The 25,112-nt window shown below is 44.2% G+C and overlaps 2 protein-coding genes across 5 annotated transcripts; both read left to right on the top strand.

Moving 5' to 3' along the window:
• The first annotated feature begins 1,825 nt into the window (after positions 1-1,825).
• LOC127236103 (translation initiation factor IF-2-like) lies at positions 1,826-2,277 on the top strand. Its single transcript, XM_051203538.1, has one exon. It carries the CDS (start codon positions 1,876-1,878, stop codon positions 2,275-2,277), a length of 402 nt encoding a protein of 133 aa, XP_051059495.1. The 5' UTR covers positions 1,826-1,875.
• Positions 2,121-24,819, top strand: Phc1 (polyhomeotic homolog 1). 4 transcript variants are annotated; one of them, XM_051203777.1, is made up of 15 exons: positions 2,121-2,273; positions 4,817-4,974; positions 6,607-6,717; positions 7,571-7,651; positions 8,285-8,434; positions 9,088-9,243; positions 15,886-16,375; positions 17,933-18,729; positions 19,600-19,747; positions 19,981-20,192; positions 21,056-21,170; positions 21,903-22,011; positions 22,210-22,360; positions 22,727-22,958; positions 23,843-24,819. In XM_051203777.1, the coding sequence occupies exons 2-15, from the start codon at positions 4,861-4,863 to the stop codon at positions 23,995-23,997; spliced, it is 3,021 nt and encodes a 1,006-aa protein (XP_051059734.1). In that variant the 5' UTR covers positions 2,121-2,273; positions 4,817-4,860; the 3' UTR covers positions 23,998-24,819. The 4 variants fall into 4 exon arrangements, with proteins under 4 accessions (XP_051059734.1, XP_051059731.1, XP_051059735.1 ...); XM_051203774.1 differs by having other exon boundaries at positions 2,247-2,369; XM_051203776.1 differs by lacking the exon at positions 2,121-2,273 and adding an exon at positions 3,221-3,381.
• Positions 24,820-25,112: the final 293 nt, after the last annotated feature.

Raw genomic sequence — 25,112 nt, 5'->3', positions numbered from 1 at the left:
GAGTACTTAACTTCTGGCCCATAATCAGTGCAGCATGTGCAGCAATAGATTATCCCTAAGCTAAAGTCAAGCCGGAAGCTCAACAAAATTATGCCACTGTTTAATCCCCTAATGTCATCTAGGAGATGAAGAAACCAATCATCCTGGGTTGAAAAAAACAAAACAAACAAACAAACAAAACAAAAAAAAAACCCCAAAAATCTTGAGATGTAATGTAGTTCTATGAAGCAGTAGCAACTCTTCGTTGTCAAGGAGGCCGAAATGTAATAGGAATGCGCTATGATAATCTACACACGTCCTATAGGTTGTTGAGAAAATAACCTCTGGCGTCTGGAGTCTTCTGGGAACACAATACAGGCCATGTCTAGACTCGGTAGTGGTGACAGTTTTTCACGGGAGCCGTGTTTCTTGTCCTGAAAGGGTATAATCTGGAAATCATCTCTAGCTTTTTAATCATTGGCGTTAGATACAGTTTAGGCTCAATAAGCCATTCCTAAATCTCTGCAAGAAAGATTTAACCTTCTTTGAGGACGGGAGATCTAGATTTGAATTAAGTGGTTAATGCTCCAGCTGGTTTTTAAGCGCTCCATCTTCTTGCCAGAATCTTTTCATTCATCCCCAGCCAACACCTATCCTCCATGGCCTGGCAGCAAGCCCTTTTACCTCTGCACACCCGCGATTCTGCCTCTGTAGTCCTTTGGCTGCCCTTTGGGGTTTGCATACTTGTTTAACTGGTTCCTAGACACCTAGTACAGATCTTGCCTTACATAAACTTAGGTATAACAAATTAAGAGTGGGAGTCAATACAAACACAAATGGATCTAATTTATGAGAATACTTCAATTTTTTTTTCTCTACAAATTACACATGAGCTTTCAAAGGAGAGAATGAAGAATGGGCTTGAGAAAAAAACTAATTATGGTTGAGGTTGGAAAAAGACTATGATAGCAACAGAGAAAGCACAAATCCCAGCTATTATCACAAGGCAACACCCTTCGGTAAAGGCTAAAGAGAGCAGTTATCTTTGTTATCTGTGCACCGATAAGATTGAAGCTTCCAAGGGCCGGCCGGCACACAGTAGGTGTTCTAAGAACACCGAAAGACTGAGCATAACTAAATCCTGATGAATCAGTGTTAGGAATAAAACGACCCTCCCCCACCATATGTTCGGTCTTTCCAAAGGCAGCACCATTGTTCATCCCTTTACACCCCGCCTTTTCCATTGTTTTGGGCGTCCTAATTCTTTCACATGTTCATGTGACTTTAGAGATTCACAAGCTCACAATCAACCCTGAAATCACGGGCTTGAATGTCATTCAAAGCAAGCGGCCCCCAGGTTCCTGCTTTTAAATGAATTGCAGCTTGTAACGGGTTCAGTTTCTGTGCAGCGTTCTTTCCCGCCTTCTTGGAGTTGAGGCGAGGGATTAAACAATCAGCATTCTCTCGCCGTTCCCTCGACCTCAAAGTTTCTCTTTCCTTCCCTCTGCTGTTTCCTTTCACAGACCGTCGTTCCTCAAGGGTCTTTGCCCCGCTTCCTCCCTCTCTGCCTGCTAGCCCCTTTGATCCTTTCTTTTGAGCCCCTATTCCCAGAAGCTGCAGAAAATACCTTCTTTTCCCCCCTTTCACGTCACTTCCCTCCCCTCTCCCATCTCCCTCTCTTCTCGGAGGTGAGTCCCCCTCTAGAGGCTAGCGCTTTCTTAGCTCCATCCTTTCAGACGGCGAGCGGAATTCGGAGAGAAAGAAGGGGGGAAGAAAGGACGAGAAAGGGAACCGGAGCCAGGGGAGGAGGGGAAGGGAGAAGAAAAAAAAAAAAAAACAAAAAAAAAAACAACCCCACTCCGGCCTAGAGCGCGGAGGCCCGGGAGCGGCGTCGCCATGGCAACGGGCGCCGGCAGGAAGCGAGGGACGCGCGCGAGGGCGGGCGCGGGGAGGGGGCGGGCCGGGGGAGGGGTCGGCTGCCCCGGAAGCACCTCCCCGCAGCCCCCTCCCCGCCGGCCCGCGGCCCCCCGGCCTAGGCCCCCCACCCTCGCGGCGGGGCAGGAAGTGACAGGCCCGCGCGAGCCCCCGGCCTGGCGGAGCCGCGGCGCGGCCGGCACCCGGACAGCGGGAGGGGCGGGGAGCGGCGGCCGCGTCGGGCACCTCCCACCGCGCCTGGGCCCCCGCCCCTCCAGGAAGGGGAGGAGGCGGCGCGCCGCCGAGGCCGAGCGGCCCCCCTCCCCCGCCCTGAGGTGGACGCCCCCCGCGAGGACTCGGGTGCGGAGCCGGGCGCGAAGGTAACCGGGCGGCCGCGGGCCGGGGAGGGGCCGCATCCCGGGGGCTCGGCGGCGCGGGGATGTTTCCTCAACCACCTCGGCGTGTGCAACGCCCAGGTACCTCCCCCAGCCGCGCTCCTGCCTCCCGCTCCGCTGCGCTCTGCGGTGCTCCGGTGCTGCGCGTCCCGGTCTCCGTGCTTTGCGCTCGCTGTGCTCGGTGCTGTGTGTCCGTCCGTCACCTCGTTGCCTCTGGCCGCTCGTCTTCTCATTCATTTCTCCCTTCCCCGGCTTCAGTCCTTACATCCCGAGCATGCTGTCTGGTTATTTCCCTGCTTCTCGCGCTGCGCCGGGCTCCCCAGTCTCCAGTTCCTTGACTTCTGTGCCCCTCCTGCTTGGCTCAACCCTACTATTAGAATGTACATTTCGCTGCTTTACCGAGTCCGTTCGCTCCGGGCTCAGCACTGTATCCACCCCCTTCTCCCGGTGTGTTTGATTTCTTTTTGGAACTGCGCTTTCATCGCGGTTCTGTGTAGAGCAAGAACCCCTGGGAGTCTTGCCGAGGTACCCTCAACCCCTGCTTCTCGCTCTATTCTTACTGCAACAGAGTTTTATACCCGGGGACGTGGACTTCTTCCAACACTTGACCCCCTGGGCCACCTCGGTATTACTTTCTAGTCCCCTCCCATCGGTGTGCATCGACCCCAAATGAATCTTATACATCCACACCTAAATGGTGCTACTACCTTTTAGGATGTCCTTTCACTCTTCTCCCTGTTTTAAATTTTTAATTCAAGTTGCCTCCTAAACTGTTTGCTGTCTTCACTTCCGATATTTAATCTGGAACTCACAATGTGAATTTTAAAAAAAATGAGTAGATTTGTGTGAGGTTTTTGATGGCAGTTTCCCATCAAAGGCTTTAAATTGTCCCTTTTCTGTTTCACTATCTGGGGGGAAATGAAGGGGTCATTGAATTTATGAACATCTTTTATACAAGCCTCTATTGCAAGTAATGGTCTGATGTCTCTGAATCCAGCGAGCTAAGTCCAGTAATCTATAATACAACTGTGCCATGCTGCCTCTAATCCTTACCCACTTTTTTTCTTCACATGCTGATATTGAGGATTCATGGGTCTGTATCTGTTTAGTGCTTTGATATTTTGGCAAAAGATGTGGGGAGAAAGGTAGACTGAAGGTGGAGCTGATAAAGAAAGTATCTTCTGTGCCTTTCCTTTGTAACCATGTGTGGAGTGACATCGGCTCTTCCTAAATGGGCAGAGCTCTCTGGGGGACAGTGATGTGGTGAGAATTAGGAGAAATCTCAACTTGGCAAGACCAAGAGTGTGTTTGCTTGTTTGGGATGCCGTCCTCAGATAAATCCCTTCACCAAATGAAACAAACTGTAGACAGCCTTCAGCAGAAATTGTGGTCAGAGTTTTCTGTTCTTAAACCACATAGTGATTGGATGACCTGATATTTCTAGTAGTCCCGGTGTTTCAAAAGTAAAGAATATACAGTGTAAGTTTAACAAAAGAAAGGAAAAAAAATAAGTAGAAGGATAGTCATTTTTAGTGCCGCTTTAGAAGAGTGTTTCTGTTTGCTTCTCTTGTTTCTTTTTTGACTCATGCATTTCTATTCTTGTTAATTTTGATGTGGCCTCTAGAGGGTAAATTCTTACACTTTAGTAAAGTTGAATCTTATTTTTTTGAATCAGGATGTTACTTAATGTTACATACTTGGGAGTCTGTAACATGTTCACTTTGTTACCTTATTTGCTAATAGGGTCATTGAAGTTATATAAGAAGTGACAATCTTGAGGCTTTAATTAGTAGCTTGGCCTGTAGCCAGTCAGCTACTTTGGGTAGTAGGCTAGCTCTTCTGTGCCCAGCGTTTGTCCCCTTCCAAGACTTGTCCACTCTGTCTACCTCTTCAGTATCCAGGGCTCTCCTCCATCAAATGAAGATAATGAACACTCAGACTAAATGACACTGCTTTAATGGCAGATTTGTTTGTTTGTTTGTTTGCATTTTTGTTTTGGGAAGAGACAAAGTAGTGTAAAGACTTGATACACAGAAAATCCTTGTTTTCACTACTATAAAATGGGGGCAGTAATACTTAGTATACAGCACTGTAAAAAATAGTACAGGTGGAGGGCCTAGGCCAAGGAAAGGAGGCAACTAGAGGCTTCATGGGAAATGCTGCCCATTGTTGGGATGACAATGGAATGATGGAAATAAAAACAAGAGCAGGTTTTAAATGAATCCTTTTTAAAATGTTGAAAAGTGCTGGGGATGTAAGGTGGCTTGTTATAGTTTGGTCATTTTATTTGTTGGTATCCAGGAGGGGGTGTGTAAGATTCTTTTCTTCTGAGATCGTGACTAGCTTGAAAAGGCAATGGAGTGAGGAAAACATAATTGTAAGATCGTGTTGCAGATTTGGGAGTTCTGAAACCTCAGAGGAAGATTCCTAGATACTTTGTGAACTTAATGAGCTTTGAATAATAATAATAATGAGATGACAGTTTAGATCAGAGGTATAACTTTACCCCTTTGTTGATTCCTGTCTAGGGCTTGAGTCAGAGCACCATTCTTGGGGACCCTGGAACACTATTATGGAGACGGAGAGCGAGCAGAACTCTAGCTCCACCAATGGGAGTTCCAGCTCGGGGGGCAGCTCTCGGCCCCAGATAGCGCAGATGTCCCTGTATGAACGGCAGGCGGTGCAGGTGAGGCTCAGCCGAGGTCTGTGAGTATTGACTTGGGTCAGGCAAAGATCACCTCAAGGTGATGCCTCAAGATCACCATCCCCAGATTTTTCTGGTATAGGTAAAGAATCCTCTTTCTTCTACTTCAGAATTTTAGCAGTCTATAAAATTAGAGCAAGCAAACCCAGAATGAAATTTGATTATTTTTGTTTTGTTTTTAGTTATGTACCAAGTTCAAGGCAGCTTGGGCAACTTGGTGAGAACCTGTCTTGAAATAAAAATATGAAAAAAGAGCCTGAAAATGTGGTTCATTGATTAAATATGAAGTACTGTAAAATTCACACATTGATAAGGTTCAGTCTATTTAACTAGGTTTTAATTAACTATTTCTCTAAATTGTTTAAAAAATATTTGCGTATTTACTATTTTGTGTGTGTGCGTGTGTGTTTATTGTGCTGGATATGTGGAGGTCAGGACTATTTATGGGTTTTGTTTCTACTGTATATATAGTATATACAGATCCAGTTGTCCCGTGAGCTTCTAGCCAGTTCTGTCTCCATCTACCATCTCATTTAAGAGTGCTGGTAGTCAGATGATGGTGGCTCACGCCTTTAATCCCAGCACCTGGGAGGCAGAGGCAGGTGGATCTCTTGAGTTCGAGGCCAGCCTGGTTGACAAAACAAGTTCCAGAACAGCCAGAGCTGTTACACAGAGAAACCCCTGTCTTGAAAAACCAAGAAAAACAACAAAAACAAACTAAGAGTGCCAGGGTTTCAGATGTGCACCACTGCATCTGGCCTTTTGTTCTGGGGATTGAACTCAGGTCTTTAGGCTTGTGCTATCAATGCTCTTTCCTGTTCCAGTAGTCAGATTTTCAATCGTGGGACTTATGAGTTATCCTGACTATTAATAGAAATATCATGAACCTTTTCAGATATTTACTTTTGGACAAATAGCTGATCCCATGCTTTAAATATCCTGTTTGGAAATAAAGCATTTTATTTAAAAGATTATGGTGGAACAGTTGTAATTATTAAAGAGTAAGAACATAGCAAAATCCGGTTGACACTAAAATGATCATTATCATTTTTATAATCGAGTTGACAATTTTGCCTGGTAGAATTGTCCAGAAGTCACTATCAATTTTTTGTCATCTATCTACAAACACTTAGGGTTCTGTATGTCTGTGTTAGACACCTACAATATATAACTTTTTCCTTTAATTATTAGTACCTATTTATTTATTTGAGATATGGCTTACTCTGTAACCCCCATCTTCCTGCTTCGCTCTTTTGAGGGCATCTGTCACCAAGTGCAGATTTTTCCTTACATTAATCAGTATCCCATTTTTTGCAGTTTGTCTAAACCTTGCCATCTATTTCCAGAACTCATTTTGGGAAGTAAAGGTTCATGTGCACTGGTTTGCTTTTCCTTATATATGAGGATAGACCATAGAATCAGTTGTTTATCCTGTTTAGGATGGCTGTATAGCCTACTGGATCCAACACAGTAATGATGAATTAGATACAGATGATGGCTTGTTCAGCCTCCATCTCCTTTGGTTTATCTTCTTTCTCACTGCCTTCCTGGCAGTTACAGTGATGCACACAGGATCAGGAATGATTGTTCTTAATTCTGCATCCTGTCTTCTAGGCTCTGCAAGCCTTGCAGCGGCAACCCAATGCAGCTCAGTATTTCCACCAGTTCATGCTCCAGCAGCAGCTCAGTAATGCCCAGCTGCACAGCCTGGCAGCCGTTCAGCAGGTGAGAGGTCAGCAGCCAGTTGGGACAGGAGGGAGGGGTCAGGCTGCAGGTTTAGGGTAGAGGAGCAGTCTGCATCTTATACCAGAGCCTGCCTTTGGTCCTATACTTATAGGAGAGAGGATGGTTCTTGGATTCTGGGGTTGCAGTATGAACTGTGGGAGACTCTTAGCTGGAATGGCAGTGTTGTAGACCTGCTCTGTCTAACGTGTTAGCTACCAGCCATATGTAGCTATGGAGTACTTGAAAGTGGCTAGTTCAAGTTGAGATGACACTATAAGATTATAGAAGACTTCGACTGACAAAAAAGAAGGTAAGATATCTCAATAACTTCTATGTTAGTTTAATGTTGAGATGATAATATTTGGGGCAGAGATGGATCTTTGAGGTAAAAGAAGTGTCGTAGACGTGTAAAACCCTGGGTTTAGTCCCATCCCTCTAGTCCTCCCCAGATGATAGTATTAATTTTGTATGTGCTATATTAAATAAGTTACTGAAATTTACATCATCCCACTTAATACTTTTTAAATATGCATGATAGGAACTTGTATATGTGCTCATTTGATGTTACAACTCTGCATTCGATGTATCACTGACTGATGATGTGACTTGAAGGTGGAGTTCTTCCGCTTGACAAAGAGTACCAGAGGGAGAGGATTGGTTGCCTACTGCCCCGAGGTTACCGAGAAGGCTATATGGTTGTTTGAGGTTACAGGGATATAGTGTTGCATTTTTTCCTTACTCCAACATAGAGTCTCTCTGTTCTTACCTGAAATCTGTTTTGTGCCATGAATTAATACTGGAAGACAGGGAGACACAGCCTTTTCATTGTTTCTGTTATGCTTCCTTTTAACAGGCCACGATTGCTGCCAGTCGGCAGGCTAGCTCCCCAAACAGCAGCACAGCCCAGCAGCAGACCGCTACCACCCAGGCCTCGGTGAGTGCTGTCTCCTTGAGGGCAGGCAGTGTCTGTCAAAGTCTGGTCTTTGTGGCTGATTTGAGAAGGTTTATCCTGACATCTGTGGATATTTGTTGCTCTTATTGGCAATAAAAGATCAGGGAACCCATTTGAATCTGTGTAGGAATCTTTGTTTTCAGACAGACTTTCCCTAGCTAGTCCATGCTGCCTTGTATCTACAGTGACCCTCCTGCTTCTTCCTCCTGAGTGCTGGGATTATAGGCATACACTATTATGTATGGTTTGCTATGTAGGACTCTTTAAATGGGTAAATCTAAAGAAGGAAGGAGAAAGTCTTGGGGGAGAAGAGATAACGAATGAAAAGTTGCTTTTTTCAGAGAGAGGGAAATCTGCCCATTTCCTTTGCCTTGCCTGCTCAAGTGTTTACATTGGTGGTTGTGGGCTTTCTTTCTTTTTGATTGTTTGTCTTTTTGCTTTGCTAATACTCCAGAGTATCTGGGATGACAGTTTTGAATAGGAAGTTATTATTTCCCTTGACTTCATGAAAGTAACACCCTGCTCTTGATTGTGCCACTCTGAAGTTGTCAGTTGTATATATTTTCTTCGACTTCTCCTCAAATCCTTAGTCCTGGTTCCTAACGTGCTTTACAGATCAATCTGGCGACGACATCGGCCGCCCAGCTCATCAGCCGCTCCCAGAGTGTGAGCTCTCCCAGTGCCACCACCCTGACCCAGTCTGTGTTACTGGGGAACACCACTTCCCCACCCCTCAACCAGTCTCAGGCCCAGATGTATCTGCGGGTAAGTCATGTCATAGCCACCATTGTCCTAGGGGCATAGTTCAATTTGTCTTTGCTGGCAAGGAGTGAAAGTATTTTATATATTTACTTTTGTGGTGTTAGGGAGCGAACCCCAGGGCCTCATGCATTCTAGGCAAGTGCTCTGTCCCTGGGTGATTCCCTTAGCCTGAAAGCTGTTTTGTGTAATTCTGGTCATCCATGTGTTTTAAAACTAGCTGATCTACTCCCCCGTGCCTTCCGTAGGCTAGAAAAGATGCTTTCCGATAACACTGAGATCCTTTGCTGGAGGATGTGGCCTTGACATTTGATAAATCAGTGTTAGATAGAGTCTAGCCTTTAAATGTGCAACTTGGGTACATACATTCTAAGTATCTTCCAGCTTGTCTATTTCTGTATAGAACTATGTGTCTGAAATCCTTGTCTGAATGTCTTTGATGTTTGACTCTTCGTTATCATTCCATAGTCTTCTGCACATTCTAGGTTTTCTTCTGGCTGATTCATCACATTTGGAGAGTGAGAGGTTCTTGGGTTGGTTTGGAAAGGGGCAGGCTCGGTTGTTTAATATCTACTGTTTATTTTGTCTTGTGGTCCTTTCCTTCCATTTCTTCTGTCTTCTTTTCTTCTCTTTCCTCTCCTTCCTGCTCTCCCCGCCAGCCACAGCTGGGAAACCTATTACAGGTTAACCGGACCTTGGGCCGGAATGTGCCTCTAGCCTCCCAACTCATCCTGATGCCCAATGGGGCGGTGGCTGCGGTCCAGCAGGAGGTGCCACCCGCTCAGTCTCCGGGAGTTCATGCAGATGCAGATCAGGTCAGTGGCAACCACTTACTGTGGCGAAGCCCAGGGGCATGAAGGGATGACTGGAGGCCAGGCCCCACACTCTGCCCTTTTATTGATTTTTTTTTATTAATTCCTGCTTTGTGTGTTTTGGCTTCCCTTTCCTCAACTCCTATAAATCCCTTAAAACTTGTGAGTTGATTTGAGAAAAGAAGGAAGTAGAATTGCTTAAGAAGATCCCTGTGGATCTGGAAGTCTTAGAACACAAGTTGATTTTTCTGGGCATTGTGTTATCCTCTGAGCTTACTTTTATTGAGTCTTAAGTCCCTCATAGCAATGTCACCTGAAGTTAGGGCTGTAAAGTTAGATGTGAATTAGCCCTGGCTGAGTTGTTGGTAGGATGTTTGGTTCTTTTGTTCTTGACTTACTATAGTTCTCAACTTTCAGTCTCCTGTCCCTGTTCATGTTCTCAGTAAAGTCTTTCTTCCATTTGATTTTTGTGACTTTTCCCCCAAAACAAAATATATTTTAATTTTTAGCACACGGACAGGTGATGAGAGATGTTCTTCTGTATATATGTTTCCCTTATTGGTTGATGAATAAAACACTGATTGGCCAGTCAGGAAGATAGTTGGGGCTACAAAAGGAAAGAGAGAGAGAGAGAGGTGGGGAGATGCTATGTAGCGGCAGAAGGAATAATAATAGATCTGGGCCCTTCTCCAGTAAGATAAGACCATGTGGGAATACTTAGATTAATAGAAATGGGTTAATAATTGAGACAGAGCTAGCCAATAAAATCCCTAACCATCGGCCAACAGTTTTATAATTAATATGTCTCCATGTGTTTATTTGGGGCAAATCGAAAAGAAACTCCAACAGATAAGTTGTAAACTAGGACTTTATAATGGTTGTCTTGTTCTTCTAGATAAATATATTGTGCTGGTGTGTTTAGAGCTGTGGAGAATTAAAAGAGATAAGTCAGCTTTTCAAACAGCTTGGGGGACAGCAGTGTCATACGAAACTCAGCTAACCCTGAGTGACACCAGGTTTCAAGGACTGGTTGTTACTTTGTGGTATACTTGAGTGGAGTCTTGAAAGATGGGCAGATTTAATTTGGAGTAAAGAGAAAACTGAAGAAGAAGAGCAAGTGTAAGGGCACCGTTCATTTACACACATGGGACCCCTGTAGGAGGGGTTGGTAGTAGCGACGACAGCAGGGCTCTGATATAGCTCTGACGTAGAGCCTTTGCCTGTGATGCACTTTGGATTGGATCTCCAGTTTTGTCAAAAAACAATGCAGAGTGACAAGGGGCCTAATAGTATAAAATGTCATTATTAGGAAGGACACTAAAAGCCAAGGAAAGGAGGTTGTAGTTAACTTCTAATAGCAGAGACCATTATTGGCTGTTGGACAGCAGATGAACAGAATAAAAAAAAAAAAATACTTCAGAAAGAATCGAGGGGCAAGAGCCTGGGAAGGGGAGCTGCTTAAAGACTACTGGGGTCATCTAGTTGTAAGATACCTTGGTAGGCTCTTCTAGCAGAGGAAGGCAAAGAGGAGGCTATGTGCTTTCATAGCAGTTCTTTACTTTCCTCATCATCCATCCTTCCTTTCCCCTGTCCATCCACCCATCCATCCATCCCATCTGCTGACAATGAATATGAGTATAGTGGCTAGAATGTGCATATGGTGTCTGGGTCAGGCTGCAACTCTACATTTAACTATAGCATCTTGAGCAAGTGATCAAATGTCTTTCTGCTATGGTCTCTTCATCTGCACTGTAGATAGAGTATACCCAATGCACAGTGTGTTGTAAGGACTAATTGAGTTAATATAGAGTATACCCAATGCACAGCGTGTTGTAGGGACTAATTGAGTGCTTGTATCATGTCTGGACTTAATGTTTAAGATTGTTAACTATTGTCAGTCACTCTGCAGTCTTGGATACTTAGGAAAGTCACGATACCTACATTATGGAGGTTATGGACCTTTAAAGTACTAGCTATTAAACAATTATCTGAGTGGTATAATAATTGCTTCATTAGCATGAATAAGGCATTCTAAGAATGAAGAAAGGCACTTAGTTTAGGATGGGCTAGAAATCAAGGAGGAGACATTTAAAATGGGCTCCATAGGTGTTAGCCAAGTATGTCTATAAGGAGATGTTGAATGCCTGGAAAACATGTTTAAAGATCCTGACGATAGAAGAGTTGGTTTGCCCAATGAATTAGAAGATGGACGGTTTTCCAGGAGGACTAGACCATTGGGAGGAACCTCATCTTACAAGGTTTTGGGGCTGTGTTTAGGACTTTGGGCCTTGTATCAAGGATAATGGGAAGCCAAAGAAAGACCTTAAGCATGAAAGTGACAGGGAGTCTATCTTTTTTTTTTTTTTTTTATTTCTTTAAAGGCTATGTTGAATGTGTTAATAGGAAAAGAATAATTTAGGAGAAAGATGGTATTGGAATGCATAACAGTTAAGATTACAGGAATGCAAGATTACAGAATTTGAGATTAAAGAAGAGTTACTGAAGGTGAGCTGATTCGGGGGTGGGGGACTTGAAGGGGGTGCCAGGCATGAGGTCTGAAACAGCATTGTAGAGCTGTTGGTACTGGATGTGAGATGAAGGCTGGAAAAGTGCAATTGGGTTGAAGGTCAGCTTTGGACGTGCCAAATTAGAGATGCTTTGAGACATGTATGAAACACCAAGACAGCAGCTCTGTGCTGCTTGAATTTAGGAGAGTTTAGGAGAGCTACCTAGGAGCTAAACATGTGAAAATGACATAAATGATCCATCTACTGAAGTTAAGGAAATGTTTAAAATTGTTTAGAGAGAGCATATGGGCTGAAGAGAATGTTTCGTAGAACTCTGAAGGTTGGGATGAGCCCTTAGGAAATGTGAAGGTGTTGGATTGGCTGACAAAGGGAAGCAGGAAAGAACAACAGAGAGGAGTAAAGTCTGCACTGTGGAGTATCATGAAGACCGAGGAACAGGATATTACAAGATGGGTGGATATGGGTGTAGGGGGTGGGGACCACTCATTTCCTTTCAGTATAAAGGAGGAAGACAAGGATGATTTGTTAATATGGAGGGAGAGCTACTTCAGAGGAGTTGGAGGGGATTGAACTTGAAGGCATGTTGAGTTTGAAGCATGTGATGCTATAGGAGTATAGTGGATGCACAGAATTTATTTAGCGAGAGTTGGAGAGGAGGGGAAGGAGAATGAAGCTGGGGTAGGCGGGGCAGACAGGGAGGGGGGGACAGGCAAGGAGAGGGAGCAGACAGACAGGGAGAAGTGAACAGAGAGAAGGGCACAGGCAGCTCACACAGGCAGGAGTGGCTGATAGAGCCAAGAATAACAGCTGATATCCTGAGCTTTCTAGAAAAGTGGAGGTCGAGGGTCCAGAGCAGAGGATTGCCCATTGTTAGGAGGAAGGGTAGTGCTGGTAAATGCATAGATGGTAGAACCCATGAACCTGGTTTTCACTTTGTTTGCAGAGGTAGAGGTAGAGATAGGGGGGAGAAAACAGAATGTGGTTCTGGGGTGTAGGGAGAGTAGGAATGGCCGTTGCAGAAGGGAAGCTGTGTAATTGGTCTAGTTCTCACTCTTGATGGGTTACAGGCGCCTCTGAAAAGCTGGCCTTCTCTCCCACTGTTCTGGATCCAATTTCTTCCCTTCACCTGACTATACTATGCTAGTTTTCAAACCCTTTTCATGTTTCTATCAAGATGACTTTAAAACAACATAGAGGCTCACCCTGGAAGCATGAGGACCTGAGGTCCATATTCACAACCCTTGTTCAAACAATAAAGCAGGTGGACAGTGGTGGTGCACGTCTTTATTCCCAGCACTCAGGAGGCAGAGGCAGAGGCAGGTGGGTCTCTGTGAGTTTGAGGCCAGCCTGGTCTACAGAGTGAGTTCCAGGACACCCAGGACTACACAGAGAAACCCTGCTTGAAAAACCAAAACCAAAAAACCACCCAGTCATGTAGTGCTTGCTTGTAATTCCAGCGATGGTGAGATAGAAACAGATGGATCTTTGGTTCCTTGTTCGGTTAGTCTAGCCCAGTAGGTGAGGATAGCAAGAGATACTGTCTCAGAGGAGGTGGTGCCTGAGGAATTGCATAGAGGTATCTTTTGACCTGCATATGGATGTGTACACATATGTGTCTGTATCCCCACATATGAGCAGCTGCATATACATGAACACTCACTTGCATAGAGAATGCAAGAAAGGTATTTTGCTACTAACTTACAAAATTTGATCAGTTCTAGTGATGTGGTTTATCACCATCTTATAATTTGGTCCTCCCATGGCTCACTTTTAAAAAATCAGTTTTAAGTTAAAAAAAAAAAAATATATATATATATATATATATATATATATATTTCTATTCATGTGTGTATGCCTGCATGAGTTTATGTGTAGCCTGTGCATGCAGGGGCCTGCAGAAGCTGTTGGATCTCAGAACTAGAGTTAGAGGAGGGTGTGAGCCACCATATGGGTCTGGGAGCAGAACTTGGGTCCTCTGCAAGGTTAGTAAGTACCCTTAGTTCTCTGAGCTATCTCTTTAGCCTTTTACACAGCTATTTTTAATAGAAGAGGGAAGCAGGCTAAGGTATAGATCAGTGGTGGAGTGCTTGCCTTGAATGTGAAAGATACCTTGGGTTGGTTCCCCAGTGCTTCAAACCAAAATCTGTATTGAGCAGTTTTCACTGTGTCTAGGACTGCTCTTGTCCATGGTATGTAGTATATGGTATATGTACTGATTTCTAGAATCATCCTTCCCTTGGTCTAAACTTTACTTTGAAAAGTACTTTTCATGGGAAGTTGAAATATATATATATACACAAAATCCAATCTGTATATTTACCACTGAATTTCAACAGTTACCAATATGTGGCCATTCTGTTCAGGCTCTTGTCCTCTGACCATGGATTAATTTGAAGTAGACTCTAGATACTATGTTTTTAGATGTATACATGTGTACAGTATATAATGTGATGTGTGACGATGTCTAAATAGCAACATGTAATATAAATATTGTTATGTATTTTGGATATGACATGTTTTATTTATATTTAAAGAAAGTTAGCCGTATGTAATCTTTTTGAGAATACAGTTTTGTGTTTTGATACAGAATCTTGCTATATTGGCTAGACCAGCCTCAGATACTAGTCTTGTTTTCCTCTTGCCTCAGCCTCAGCTCCGTGGATAACAGCAGCATGCCTCTGCACCTTCCTGAGAATATTTTCTTCACAGCATAGTACCAAAAACATGTACCTTACAGTCATTATCTGTGATTCTGATTTTTGTGTAATAGTCTGTTGTCTAAATATAGTTCCCTTCTTCTGTGGGTGGCAGTTTGGGTTGTTACACAGCTTTTGTTACTCTTCATGGTCTATCCTGCTGCCCGGAAGTTTCTATGTGGAATTCCAGTGTATGTGTGCAAACGTGTGAATAGTCACCATTAGTATATGATAGGGTTTTTTTCCTCAAAATGTTTACAAAGAAATGGCTTCAGCTATAATTTTACCATTTTATTCTGATTATTATTTTTCATTTTTAAATTTTATTTATTTTTTTTATTTTACATGTTGATCCCAGTTCCCTCTCCCTCCCTCCCTATTCTGATTATTATTATTTTTTTTTTTTTCTTGGTGTTGGTGTTGGCTTTTTTGAGACAGGGTTTCTCTGTGGTTTTGGAGGCTGTCTTGGAACTAGCTCTGTAGACCAAGATGATCTCGAACTTACAGAGATCCACCTACCTCTGCCTCCAGAGTGCTGGGATTGAAGGCATGCACCACCAAAGCCTGGCTTGTTCTGATTACTATTAAGATTAATTGTGATAGTATTCTGATTGGTAGAATCAACTAGGTAGTTATTTTTCTCTCCTTCCCTGTTCACGCCCGGCTGTGTTACATTCTGGGACTGTTAACAGTTAACAAGAGATTAAACTTGCTGTTTGTAAGTTGCAATTCAGACTATTAATTTTAATTCTCGAGGCTCTTAGTGACCCAGCATAGCTCCAGCTACCTTTCTTGTTTCTTATTTTTTCTGCTCCCTTTAACTCAATACAGTAAAATGTTTATATTAAAACATGATGTTATTTTTTTTGGTTCTGTGGCCTTGCAGATGCTTTTAGAAATGCCTTAAGTCCTTCCCTTCACTGTCTCCCCTCTGAGCCTTGGGACAGGCATCCTGAGATTAGGAAGCTTTGGTCTCCCAGTTGGAGTTGATTTTTCATTCTCTGTACTCCTGTAAACTTGGTTTGTGTGTGTGTGTGTGTGTGTGTGTGTGTGTGTGTGTATTGCTGTGTTACACTTACTGATTTTCTCCTCTAACAGAAACCTTGCAGCACAAGCATATAATTCTTGCATTTCCACTGTCCAAGGTAGTACATGAAGTGTAGAGTGGGTATTTGGTAGATGCTAAGTGAACATGAGTAAAGAGAATGTCGGAGACATATTTTGAAGGGATAAATGTTGAAATTTGATGATAGACTTGATAGTGAATGACAGAGACTAAAAATTCAGATGTGTGTACAAAGCTCTTTGGGAGACTGGAAGGACTTAAGTAGTCAGGGCTAAGTCAGATGAGCTGTGGGGTGTTACAGTGTAGTTTGTGAGTCAATCACAGGAATCTACACACCATATATTCTATCTTCTAGGTGCAGAACTTGGCAGTGAGGAACCAGCAGGCCTCAGCTCAAGGACCCCAGATGCCAGGCTCTACTCAGAAGGCCGTTCCTCCTGGAGCTTCTCCTGTTTCTGGCCTTTCCCAGGCCTCTAGCCAGGCCCTAGCTGTGGCACAGGCTTCTTCTGGGGCCTCAGGCCAGTCACTCAACCTTAGTCAAGCTGGGGGAGGCAGTGGGAATAGCCTCCCAGGCTCCATGGGTCCAGGTGGAGGTGGCCAGGCACCTGGGGGCTTGGGTCAGTTGTCTTCAGGATTGGGTGGTGGAAGCTGTCCCAGGAAGGGCACAGGAGTGGTACAGCCCTTACCCCCAGCTCAAACAGTGACTGTGAGCCAGGGCAGCCAAACAGAGGCAGAAAGTGCAGCAGCCAAGAAGGCAGAAGCAGATGGGAGTGGCCAGCAGAATGTGGGCATGAACCTGACTCGGACCGCCACACCTGCCCCCAGCCAGACTCTTATTAGCTCAGGTAAGGTGTCATTTCTCACAATGTCATTAATCTCTCAGAAGTAATTTGAAATACTTAGAGCCTCCCTGCCCTTAAAAAACAAAACAAACAAACAAACAAACAAAAAAAAACCTCTTGGCCATGGAACGGCAGAAGGAGAGAGAATCTTGGTGGTCTTGAACATGCTAGCTCAGTGGCAGATGAATAGATGAAGGTCTTACCAGTTTCTTCCAAACAGCAACTGCTCACAAAGCACTTTGTCTACATTTGAGGGGCCCAGAATTTTCAGTTTATTCACTTCACTGAATTCTGATGGAATTAACAAATGTGCTACAGATACATCTTTGAAAGACAGATTCCCTGTTCTCATGTTACTTATAGTGTAGTGTAAAGGATGAATTCTCTCTTTTTAGTGCGTGGTTCAAGCAGCTATAGTGTAAATATTAAAGGCTACACAAGGCCAGCACAAGGAACTATGGCTTGGTGTGTGTGGTTGACTTGTGGTTATTTGTATTAATGTTAAGGACAAATGGGAATTAGTAATAACAATAACCCCAGTTTCAGACTGGGTCAAATAGAGCCAGTGTCTATACTTGGTAATATTGGTTCTTCTTTGTTTTCATCGCCTTAATCATTGATATATTTGGATAACTTCATTGCAAAAATCACCAATATTAGATATTTAGGTACCTTAGCCTTTCTGTCCTGAAGTGCTTTCAGATCACGTGCTTTGTGTGTTTTGGACAGTCTGATAATGTGCAGGGCAGAGACTGTCACCTCCAGTGTGTAGAGGGAACAGTAGTCAGAGCCTGTGTCTGCTTCCTTAAGACTTAGATGGTGACCTAATGTAATGAGCTTTAAAGGTGGAGACATTTGTAAGGATGATGATATTTTAACTCTGGGTATTTATTCTGTCTGTGAATATTAAATACATCTTATGTATCAAACACTGGAGTGGTTTCCAGGGATCTCAAAATGAATAAAACACGGGTTTAGCCTTGAGGTACTGAAGGAGGGGAGTCAATCATTCCTAGCTAAGTACTGAGTGGTAGGATGGTTATAGCAAAGAGAAAAGAACTGACTAAAGACGATTACTGACTCAAGGGAGCTCCTTCCCTCCATCTCCTCCATCTCCTTCCGTGTGTGTGTGTGTGTGTGTGTGTGCATGCGTGTATGTGTGCTACTTAGGGTTGAATCTAGGCCTTAAACATGCCAAGGCAAGTTTATAATACAGATCTACACCCTAGTCCTGTCCTTTTTAACTTGTATTTTGAGAAGCAGCTCACTAAGTTGCTCAGGCAGGCCCTGGATTTGCTTGAGTCTCCTGAGCTTCCAGGCTGTGCCCTTGAGATCTTCGTTCTGGAGGCAGGCAGTAATGTCTAATTCAGTGGAAAGTGTGTGAATAAAGTGATGTTCAGGTTCCAAGAAGGCTGGACTTTCACAGTCTGATTCCCAGATGATGAGATTTGCATTCACCGATTGCAGCATTGGGTACATCTTAGCCAGCTTTGTTTTTAGTTTAGAAGGGTATGGTTTTCTGCTCTTTTCCTCTGTTCCATTCTGGCTTGTTTTACACAGCCACATACACACAGATCCAGCCCCATTCACTGATCCAGCAGCAGCAGCAGATCCACCTCCAGCAGAAGCAAGTGGTGATCCAGCAGCAGATTGCCATACATCACCAGCAGCAGTTCCAACACCGCCAGTCCCAGCTGCTTCACACAGCTACGCACCTCCAGTTGGCCCAGCAGCAACAGCAGCAACAACAGCAGCAGCAGCAGCAGCAACAGCAGCAGCAGCAGCAAGCAACAACTCTCACTGCCCCTCAGCCACCCCAGGTCCCACCCACTCAGCAGGTCCCACCTTCCCAGTCCCAACAGCAAGCTCAGACCCTGGTGGTCCAACCCATGCTCCAGTCTTCATCCCTGTCTCTTCAGCCTGACCCAGCCCCCAAACCACCCATCCCCATTCAGTCCAAACCACCTGTGGCACCTATCAAACCCCCTCAACTAGGAGCTGCAAAGATGTCAGCTACCCAGCAACCACCACCACATATCCCTGTGCAAGTTGTGGGTACCCGGCAGCCAGGTACAGCCCAGGCACAGGCTTTGGGATTAGCACAGCTGGCAGCCGCTGTACCTACTTCCCGGGGAATGCCAGGGGCAGTCCAGCCTGGCCAGGCCCATCTGGCTTCCTCGCCACCTTCATCGCAGGCTTCTGGGGCGCTTCAGGAGTGTCCTCCCGCATTGGCCCCTGGGATGACCCTTGCTCCTGTGCAGGGAACGGCACATGTGGTGAAGGGTGGGGCTACAGCCTCCTCCCCTGTGGTGGCCCAAGTCCCTGCTGCTTTCTACATGCAGTCTGTGCACCTGCCGGTGAGTGATGTCTGATCATTTTGAAGATATTCCTACCTGAATGGGCTTGGGACTGAGTAGAAACAGAACTTAATTGAATAGGTGAATGAAGAGTTGAGAAGGTGCATGGTGGCATATATGTGTTCTTTTTAATTAATTATATAATTTTTAAACAATTTGAAACAAGCTTGTTTTACATATCAATCCCAGTTCCCACACCCTCCTGTCCTCCCCTGTTCCCCCTATCAACTCCCATCCTATCCCCTTTCTGCTCCCCAGGGAGGGAGCAGGCCTTCCATGGGGAGTCTTCAAAGTCTGTCATATCATTTGGAGCAGGGCCCAGGCCTTATCCCGTGTGTTTAGGCCGAGGGAGTATCCACACTATGTGGAATGGGCTCCCAAATTCCATTCATATACTACGGATATGATCTTTTTTTAAAAGTGAGATATATATATATATATATATATATATATATATATATATATATATACACACACACATATATATATGTTAGATATGTTTATATAAATATATATGTAAACATATATAAAATGTCTAAACTTCAACTTCCTAAATGTATTACTAAGTCCTTAAGGCTTTTATATGTATATTATTAGTTAGATCAAGAGTGCCTTAGCCAAGTCCATCTTTGTAAAGCCAACAGTTCTCACTTGGACTACAATGAGTCTTTCAATCCCAAGTCAGGACGAAGTAATGTGTTTCTTGTCCTGATGCAGAAGTTACACTAATTGGGGGTAACCAAGAGGTTTAGTGCATCAAAGGAAGGAAGCAACTTTGAGCATCTGGAACTCAGAATATTCTCTGAAAGTACACAATTATAGTTTTCCTTTCACACCTAGATCTTAGCTGCTTGTTGGTTCACCTTACAGGGTAAACCCCAGACATTGCCTGTAAAACGAAAAGCTGAGTCTGAGGAGGAGAGAGATGATGGCTCCACACTGGGCTCTGTGCTCCCTGCAAAGCCATCACCAGCATCAGAGAGCCCAAAGGTAATGGAGGAGAAGAACAGTGTTGGAGGTGAGTAACCAACTTCCAAAACAGAGATGTTCTCAGTGAGCTAAAAGATAAATCCAGTTCAGTAGGAAATGGGCCTGAACTTGATGGGCAGTAAATCAATACAGAAGTGTAGGCTCATGGTGAATGATTGAAGAGAGCATGTTGTGGAAGATCAGGGTGGGAGTTAGTTGTGTCATGTCATAGTTGTTCCTTAATGTGTGTGTGATTTTTTTTTTTTTTTTTTTCCCCCCCAGAGAAAGCTGAACCAGTGTCCAGTTTGAATGCTAATCCTCCAACCAGTGACTTAGTATCCTTGGCCCCTACCTCATCAGCACCGCCTCCTACTCTAGCCTTGGTGTCCAGACAGATGGGTGACTCAAAACCCCCACAGGCCATTGTGAAGCCGCAGATTCTCACGCACATCATTGAAGGCTTTGTTATCCAGGAGGGAGCAGAACCTTTCCCGGTGAGGGCTTGAAGGGGGGGCTGGGAGGGGAGAGAGCATCTTAGTTATTTCTTTTCGGCTTCCTCTAAAAACAAAAGTGCAGAACTCTTTGGAGAATGGTTCATTGTGCTGCTTACAGAGGAGGAAAGGAATGCAGAAAGTAAAAATACTGGGACCAGAAGGCAGGACGATTGCTTTCAAAACTGTAGTGTTTAGTTAAGTACACTAGGTAGCTTCATAATGAAGGAAACTAGGACCAAAACCGAGTCATCTTGATTCCTCTTGCATTCCTTGCACCTTTGTGGATGAAAGGACTTGATAGGAGGGAGTAAGTGTAAGAATCTATTCTTAAGTGACTTAGATGGAAAAAGCCAGTTAAAGACCCTTGGCTGTCATATTGAAAGATCCTGGGTCTGGAGAGATGCCTCAGCAGTTAACATATATTGCTCTTGTAGAGGACCCAAGTTGCATTCCCAGCACCCATGTCACACAGCTTACAACCACTTATACTGAATCCAGCTCTTGAATATCTGATTTTGGTTACCTAATGTATGTGCATGTGTTTACACACCTCTGGCTGGGTGTGGTGGTACACATTTTTGAGCCCTTAGGTAGCAGAAGAGCAGGCAGATCTCTTGAGTACAAGGCCAGCCCAATCTACATAGCTACTTCTAGGATAGCCAGGTCTATATAGTGAGACCCGGCCCCAACTCCTCCTATCCCCTAAAGAAAATCTTAAGAGAAAAAGAAATTAAGAGATCCCTGTGAGCCAGATTTGGCCTTCAACTCAGAGCTCATCTGGCAAGGACATGGGAAATGTCATGGAAGGCTATAGAGGGGCAAGAAGGAACTAGGACACCTTAACTGGTCTTTCTCTGGGACAGGTGGGATGTTCTCAGTTACTGAAGGAATCTGAGAAGCCACTGCAGGCTGGCCTTCCGTCAGGGCTGAATGAGAATCAGTCCGGTGGCCCTTTGGGCGGAGACAGCCCCTCTGTAGGTAAGTATTGGATGCTCATGGAGATATTTGATGGGGTGGGAATTGAGCCCAGTTGAGGCATATGTTATGCAAGAATTGTACTGAGCTACATCCCTAGATTTCATTCTTCTGAGACAGGTCTCACCATGTAGCCCAGGCTAGCCTTTAACTTCAGATCCTCCTGAGTCTAGGGATTACAGGCTTGGCTCAGCACACCTGCCTCGTCCTTGTGCATAGAAGTAGGAATTTAGGTAAAGGCTGTCTTGCACAGACGTGTTCTGCTGAGCGTGTGGGACCATACAGAAAGCACTGTAAAAACATTGCTTTTGTAAGTCTTTGTGGAAAAAGGGTGTTGTATCTTTCTATATATTTGTTAGTTCCTCTTCCATGTCCATAACAGAATCTGATCTGAAATCTGAGTTGAGCCAGAATAAAATGAGTGAAATAGCTGACATGAAATGATATGGCTTGTGGTTAAGAAGGTTTAAGATCTCCATCTCTCTCCAGAGTCTTGCCCTGCACCTATGTAGGTCTCTGACCCAGGCTGATGTTCACCTCCCTGCCTCAGTTTCCCATGTGCTGAGATTATAGGCTAGTACTCTTATGCCAAACCATACTCTTTCTGAGGGGCAAGTCTTTGGGCATGTAGGTCTTTGCAGAAAACCCTGAGGAGAATTAGTAGCCATCTCTGAGCCTTGTAGTAATTGTGGGGCAGAGGAGACTGAGGTAACTCATGGATGTTTTGTTTTTCAGAGTTAGATAAGAAAGCAAATCTCTTAAAGTGTGAATACTGTGGGAAGTATGCCCCAGCAGAGCAGTTTCGTGGCTCTAAGAGGTTTTGCTCCATGACATGTGCAAAGAGGTATGAGGGGCACCAGCCAGCTGACCCTCATTGGGTTTCCCATTGAATGTTCTGTCCCTTTTCATAACTGTGCATTTATCCCTTTTTGCATTCATTCTGTCCTCCAAGTCAACTCTTAAAATACCAGTTCACACTTATGAAAGGGCAGTGTGTTGTTCCCACAGCACTGTGACGTCTTATATGTACCCTGACCTCTAGGTACAATGTGAGCTGTAGCCACCAGTTCCGCTTGAAGAGGAAAAAAATGAAAGAGTTTCAGGAAGCCAGTTACGCCCGTGTTCGGAGGCGTGGACCCCGCCGCAGCTCTTCTGACATTGCTCGTGCTAAGATCCAGGGCAAGCGCCATCGGGTGAGCTGCTGTCACAGAGCCAGCTAGCCTGTAATGCCCCTTCCCCCAGTTCCTTTGCTTAGGTAAAAGCACTGGGTGCAGACATCTAGTTTGACACCGACTGTGCTGATCCATATTGTTGTAAGAGACTGTCCTTTCATCTAACTACAAGTTTATACAGCCATGAAATAAATCCTTCACTGTACTTGAGATAATTCAGGGGAAAACCAAAGAAATGGTACAGTTCATATTTGAACAGTGTTTTAGAGTAGGTTTTGTGCATCTGCAAATGAAGTCCCACTTTAGTTCACCTGTTAAGAAAAAAGCTTTCCTGTAGTCATGACACTGCTCTTAACTGGTTGTACGGTTTTGCTGTCTTATCTAAAGGGACAAGAGGACTCTAGCCGAGGCTCCGATAATTCTAGTTATGATGAAGCACTCTCCCCAACATCTCCTGGGCCACTGTCAGTAAGACCTGGACATGGAGAACGTGACCTAGGAAACACCATCACAGCTCCGCCCACACCAGAATTACATGGCATCAACCCTGTGTTCCTGTCCAGTAATCCCAACCGATGGAGTGTAGAGGAAGTCTACGAGTTCATTGCTTCTCTGCAAGGTACTGGGAGCCTTTTCAGCTGATTCAGGCCCACAGTTCTCCTAGGTCATCCTACAAGGACACCTGACTGACCTGTCACAAGCAGCTAGTTCTGTGTCTGGAAGCACAGAGGCTCTTTGGTAGTTACTCTGGTTGCTTTCCTACCATGTACTTCACTAATTTCCTTCTGGGCCGATGCCATTAATCAGTGTCTGAGTTTTGTTTTTTGTTTTTTTGTTTTTTTTTTATTTTTATTTTGAATTAATCCTATTTCTCATTTGGATTTTTGGGTAAAAAATCTCTGTCATGTAACAGCATACATGACTTTCAGTGGAGTACATTGGAAAAGACCTTGTCTGATTCCCTTTCAAGGCAGGACTGCCTCCATTGAACACCCTTGCTCTGTTTTTGGTATTTGTCTGAATTCTGGATCTTTAAAGGAAAATGTTGCAAAAGCTGTTAATTTTTTTTTTTTTGCTATTGTTAAAGAGATATGTGTGTAGTTTTTCTTCGTTTTGATTTTGCAGGCAAGGTTTATGTAGCCTTGACTGTTCTGTAACTTGCTCTATAGACTAGGCTGGCCTACAACCCAGAGATCCACCTACCTTTGTCTTCCCCAGTGCTGGGATTAAAGGTGTGCACCACCAACATGTTGTTTTTCTTTATCTTTCTGAAGGAGTTATGAAATTATTTCTGTGGTGAACAATTTGTTGCCTTTTGAAACTATATGAAGTAGCCACTGGCTTTAATTTTACCTGCTTTCAAAGCTTGCCTATCTTCCTATTACGGAATTTAGGACAGTGCTTTGGGATTAGTTATCACTAGGCTGGTTTGTCTTTAGTTTCTTCCCATGTCTTCTGATGGTACCATGCAGTTTCTCACATGCTCCCATCTTTTCCTTTTAGGCTGCCAAGAAATTGCAGAAGAGTTTCGTTCCCAGGAAATTGACGGACAGGCCCTTTTATTACTTAAAGAAGAACATCTTATGAGTGCCATGAACATCAAATTAGGTCCTGCCCTCAAGATCTGTGCCAAGATCAATGTCCTCAAGGAGACCTAATGTGGGCCTCTGCACACACCAGCCTAAGTCAGATGCCCCAGTCATTCAGGCTATAACCTGGGGCCAGCAGACTTTGCAGGGACCAGCGAGCTGTTCCTCTTATGTGACCCCCTATGGGGGGGTATGGAGACAGAAGTGCAAGAATTGGTTGCTGGTGCTACATGGTGGCAGCTTGGACATTTTCTCTGGGTTTCACCTTAAAACACACACACACTCACGAACATTCTTACTGTTCACACCTACCCTAATCCAGTTTCAAGCAGGCAGACTAGAGATTAGGACTGCTCAACCTTATCCTGGATGGAGTGACTAACCAGGGTCTCACTTCTCCAAGAGGAAGAGTGTCTTATGTGGCAAGGCAAGGAAATGGGTGAAATGTAGGTTTGCCTCCCCAACAGGAGAGGGTCAGTTTTCCTAGCTTGTGTGACACAAGTAGCAAAGCCTGATCATCTCCTCCTCTTGGTTGTCTCATTGTGGCTGTAGCTCAGTTTGCTGTTATCACTTCCCCTAGTATTGAATATCCCTGCATCCATGGCAGGGTCACCAGCCAGTGTGGACACTCGGTTGGTGTCTGATTTGCTGCAGGGACTAAAGGTGTTTGACTGACACACACGTGGCTGTTGTCATTACTTCTGCATCCCCGCTCCCTTCTGATTTGTTACCATCTTCAACCCTTTTCTGTTCCAACTCTTTTTCCTATAGCTTTACAAAACAGGAGTGTGTGGGGCTAAGGTCAGGATTGTAAGCACCTGCCTTAGGCACTATTCCTTATACAACAAATATTAAATATTTTTTCTTCCTCAGTAAAAGGCTGAAAATTGGTCTCCATTGTTTTACTTCATTCCATTCTTAATTCTTAACACAAATGACAAAGCCAGCATGTTTTGTATGTTTTTTAATTATGTTTTTTGTACAAAAAGTGGTGTATTATTCTTTTCATTTAAAACACTAGGGAAGGATGCAAACAACAAATGCGATGCCTTTTTAAAAAATAACATTAATTTTTCCTGTATAGAAAGGAAACAAAAAATCCCACTACCATTGCAAGGGTACCGAGAAGTCAGAATGACATTATTTCATGTCTTTCTCTAAAGGTAACAAATGGTCCTGCCTTT

This window comes from Phodopus roborovskii, unplaced genomic scaffold, assembly GCF_943737965.1.
Source record: "Phodopus roborovskii unplaced genomic scaffold, PHOROB, whole genome shotgun sequence".
Lineage (NCBI taxonomy): Eukaryota > Metazoa > Chordata > Mammalia > Rodentia > Cricetidae > Phodopus > Phodopus roborovskii.
This window is presented reverse-complemented; position numbering and strand designations above follow the sequence as displayed.